General features: G+C 42.2%; 1 protein-coding gene across 3 annotated transcripts; it reads left to right on the plus strand.

The window, feature by feature from the left end:
- The first annotated feature begins 302 nt into the window (after window positions 1–302).
- Window positions 303–4,085, plus strand: LOC137248232 (uncharacterized). Of its 3 annotated transcripts, none has more exons than XR_010952131.1 (2): window positions 303–544; window positions 594–4,085. XR_010952131.1 is itself a non-coding variant. In XM_067779111.1 (2 exons), exons 1-2 carry the CDS (start codon window positions 321–323, stop codon window positions 1,311–1,313), a joined length of 933 nt encoding a protein of 310 aa, XP_067635212.1. In that variant the 5' UTR covers window positions 303–320; the 3' UTR covers window positions 1,314–4,085. The 3 variants fall into 3 exon arrangements, 1 of the variants encoding a protein (XP_067635212.1); XR_010952132.1 differs by having other exon boundaries at window positions 303–540; XM_067779111.1 differs by having other exon boundaries at window positions 303–533.
- Window positions 4,086–4,356: the final 271 nt, after the last annotated feature.

Genomic DNA, 4,356 nt, shown 5'->3' on the forward strand with positions numbered 1-4,356 from the left:
TGAAAATTATTCCAAACGCTGGGATATAATCAAAAAGAAACACTTGTGCTTTTGTTGTCTACAGCCCGGTATGTATCCGTATCCCTAACGTAATCAGCTGTTTATCGTTACGACGGTAAACCAAAACCCAATTGGTTGGCTACGATACGGTAACGACTTTAGCGGCACCAATAATCGATTGCATTAATTCTCATAAGGTTGGTCGAATCAGCTGTTAAAAGGTTACCGATACCGTTACCGATAAAGCACCAATGTCTCCAGCTTTAATTAGAACAAGTAAACATGTCAATTTAGATGATGGTTTTGCAGTCCACAAAACAATGGTAGGTTGGACACTATTTGGATCAAATGAATATCGTTCTAATGACGTCACAGTTGGTCACGTAGATATTTATTACACACAACTGCATGAAATAAACAAACAGATGTCAGAATATTTCGCTGCAGAAAAGTTTGAAGTTGTGAAATCGCCAATTGTACAATCAGAAGTAGATATAAGAGCCGAAAATTTATTGCAACAGACAACAAATTATGTAAATGGCAGGTATGAAACTGGTTTACTGTGGAATAAAGATAATATAAATTTTCCGCAGAGTTACAGTACGGCCGTAAAACGTTTAGAGCAAATTGAAGCAAAAATGGCACGAGATCAAGAGTATGGAAAGTGGTACAAGGAAAAAATTGCCGAGTATGTAGGCAAGGGATACGCGAAGCTGTTTTCCCCCGATGAATTAAGTGTAAGTGTCGATCATACGTGGTATTTACCACATTTCGCTACATGTAACCTAAATAAGGGTAACAAACACAGACTTGTTTTCGACGCTGCATCAAAAATCAATAATATGTCGTTAAATTGTGCCTTAATGAAAGGGCCGGAAAAATACCAACCCAAATCGCTTTTAGCAATATTATGCAAGTTTAGGCAGGGTAAAGTAGCAGTTTGTGGCGACATCCGCGAGATGTTTCATCGGATCTTGATTCGTAAAGAAGATCAAAGAGCGCAAAGCTTTCTTTGGAGAGAGGGCGACCAATCAAAAGCGCCCGAAGTATATGTTATGTGCGCAATGATATTTGGATCAATAAGTTCCCCTTGCTCGGCGCAACTTATAAAAAATATGCATGCTGAAAAATATCGAAATATGAACGCAAGAGCCGTAGATGCCATCGTCGACAGGCACTATGTAGATGATTACATGGACAGTTTTGACATCGTCAAAGAAAGTATTAAAGTAACCAAAGATGTAATTGACATCCACAGCAGCGAGCATGCGAGCCGTATCGAACAATGCGCAATCGTGTACGCAACAAAATAACTATATATGCCGAGGTGAAGGTGCTACCGAAAAGGTACTGGGTATGCACTGGAACCCAAACGAAGATTATTTTTTATTCAAGCTAACATTTTCAAAAGTGCCAAAAGCTATTTTGGACTATAGTAGACGACCGACGAAAGGTGAAATGTTAAGCGTTACTATGTCGATATTCGACCCACTTGGTTTTGTTTGTGGAATGGTTTTACGAGCAAAGGTGCTAATGCAAAGCTTGTGGCACAGAAGCGTTGACTGGCATGAGCCAATCCCTGAGGACATTTATAAGAAATGGATGCAGTGGTACAAAACACTGAACACCATCGAAGATTTCAAGATGCCCAGATGCTATAGCGTAAGTTTTTTGAACCCGAATTCTAACATACAACTGCATGTTTTCGTCGATGCGAGCGAGATCGCATTTGCTGCCGTCGCTTTCTGGCGCATTCAATACACAGACAACACAGAAGTTATATTTGTAGCTGGTCGATCCCGATGTAGCCCGCTCAAGCCCCTGTCCATTCCACGGCTTGAGTTGCAAGCAGCTGTCCTGGGTATAAGGTTGAAAGAAGCGGTCATCAATAGCCATGACGTTCAGCCAAATAAAGTGATATTTTGGTCAGACTCAAAAATAGTTCTGCAGTGGATAAGGTCCGATACCAGGTGCTACAAGCAGTTCGTAGCACACCGTATAGCTGAGGTATTGCAAACATCCGAACCCAGTCAGTGGAGGTGGGTCCCAGGTATAGACAACCCAGCCGATGATGCAACGCGCATCAAAACAATTTCTGGAAATGGTAAGTGGTTAAATGGACCTAACTTTTTGAGATTACCTGATACTGAATGGGCAGTAATGCCAAGCGATATTAATCGAAACGAATGCCAAGAGGAGAGACGCTCTAAGCTAATATGCACGATAGCTTTACCAGACGTGGTAATCCCATTCAACAAGTATTCAAATTATTATAAGTTTTTAAGAGTAATGACATGGGTACGATATGCTATAGTAAAATTTCGCAAGCGTAGAGGCTATGAAGATGCGTCAAAGTTTGTTAATGCAAATGAAATTAAGCGAACTGAGTTACTGATTTGCGCACTAGTACAGCAAAATGTGTTTGCTGACGAGATAGAGTTGTTACGTAAGGGTGCTCAAATTCCGAAATGTAGTTCTCTCTTTAAGCTCAGCCCAATATTAGACAAGGAAGGCACATTTCGATTGGCCGGGAGGATTGATTACGCAGAATGTCTACCACTGTCAACTAGGCGACCAATAATTCTGTCAAAAGACCACCCTATATCCCGCCTTACAGCCAAACAATATCATGAAGTTTTCCATCACCATAATTTTGATGCAGCACTATGCGCAATACGTCGGAAGTTTTGGATTCCAAGCGCACGCCGAGTATTAAGGTCAATTAAAGCTAATTGTCAAATGTGCAAAAACTTATCAGCTGTACCTGAATCACCAATCATGGGCCAAGTACCCACCGATCGAACTACGCCCTTCGTTCGCCCGTTCACGTATTCAGGGGTCGACTATTTCGGGCCCATATTGGTATCCATAGGCCGGCGTCGAGAAAAACGTTGGGTCGCGCTTTTTACTTGTTTAACTATCAGAGCCATCCATTTAGAACTAGCTAAGGACCTGTCGACAGATTCCGCCATAATTGTCTGTCGTAATTTTGTAAACCACATGGCCACCGTGGTGTGATGGTAGCGTGCTCCGCCTATCACACCGTATGCCCTGGGTTCAACTCCCGGGCAAAGCAACATCAAAATTTTAGAAATAGGATTTTTCAATTAGAAGAAAATATTTCTAAGCGGGGTCGCCCCTCGGCAGTGTCTGGCAAGCGCTCCGATTGTATTTCTGCCATGAAAAGCTCTCAGTGAAAACTCATGTGCCTTGCAGATGCCGTTCGGAGTCGGCATAAAACATGTAGATCCCGTCCGGCCAATTTGTAGGGAAAAATCAAGAGGAGCACGACGCAAATTGGAAGAGAAGCTCGGCCTTAGATCTCTTCGGAGGTTATCGCGCCTTACATTTATTTTTTTTTAATTTTGTAAACCGAAGAGGTGTCCCGGTGCGACTTAGGAGCGATATGGGAACAAATTTTGTCGGCGCGAGCAAGGAAGACTGGGTAAGCGTGCAGGTTGGCATGCAATCGGAATGCGATCGTAGAGGAGTTGAGTGGGTTTTCAATACACCTGCCAATCCATCTGCAGGAGGCGCATGGGAGAGAATGGTGAGAAGCGTAAAACGCGTCTTAATATTCACACTTAAAGAACGAGCGCCACAGTTGGAAACGTTACAGAGTCTACTGATTGAAGCAGAAAATTTGATAAATTCGCGTCCACTAACACATGTTCCACTAGAAAAGAAAGACGCTGAACCTCTAACACCAAATCATTTTTTGCTAGGGTGCGCAAATAAAATACAAACTCCTGCACTCTCATACGAAAAATGTTTGCGCAAACTTTGGCATATAGCGCAGCAACTGAAGCAAACCTTCTGGAAGAGGTGGATACTTGAGTATCTTCCTACTTTGACACGACGTACTAAATGGTATAAGAGAGTAATGCCGATAGCGCTAGGTGACGTTGTTATAATCTGCGACGACAACGAAAGCCGAGGGCATTGGAAAAGGGGCATCGTCACAGAGGCAAAGCCAGCTCCAGATGGTCAAGTCAGATCAGTTTTAGGTAAGACATCAGTCGGAGTCATACGAAGGCCAGCATCCAAAATTGCAATACTTGACGTTGGTAGTGATTCTCTTACCAGTGACGTGAATCACGGGGGGGGGGAGGGGGGCGGGAGGATGTTACTGTTTAAACCATAGAATGCTCGGAAATATTCTTTAAGAACGTTACAGTATTTTAAATCTTATTTAAATGAAACTGCTTGTCAATCACTTCGAAACTGAATTTGAATTATCTTATTATTTATACAAAAAATTACAACTTATCTGTATTTATACTCAAAAATGCAACCGTGCCAAAAATGTAAGCGCGTTTTGAATTTACCGAAACGTTCCTTCGAGGAATCTGTTGG

The sequence above is a fragment of the Eurosta solidaginis genome, chromosome 4 (assembly GCF_040869045.1).
Source record: "Eurosta solidaginis isolate ZX-2024a chromosome 4, ASM4086904v1, whole genome shotgun sequence".
In the NCBI taxonomy this organism is placed as follows: domain Eukaryota; kingdom Metazoa; phylum Arthropoda; class Insecta; order Diptera; family Tephritidae; genus Eurosta; species Eurosta solidaginis.

What these genes read in the sequence shown, in the direction of transcription:
- LOC137248232 (XM_067779111.1), top strand. Translation starts at nt 321, where the DNA reads ATGGTAGGTTGGACACTATTTGGATCAAATGAATATCGTTCTAATGAC. An exon ending in TGCAACAGACAACAAATTAT is followed by an intron (nt 534 to 593) that starts GTAAATGGCAGG and finishes AATTTTCCGCAG; the next exon opens with AGTTACAGTACGGCCGTAAA.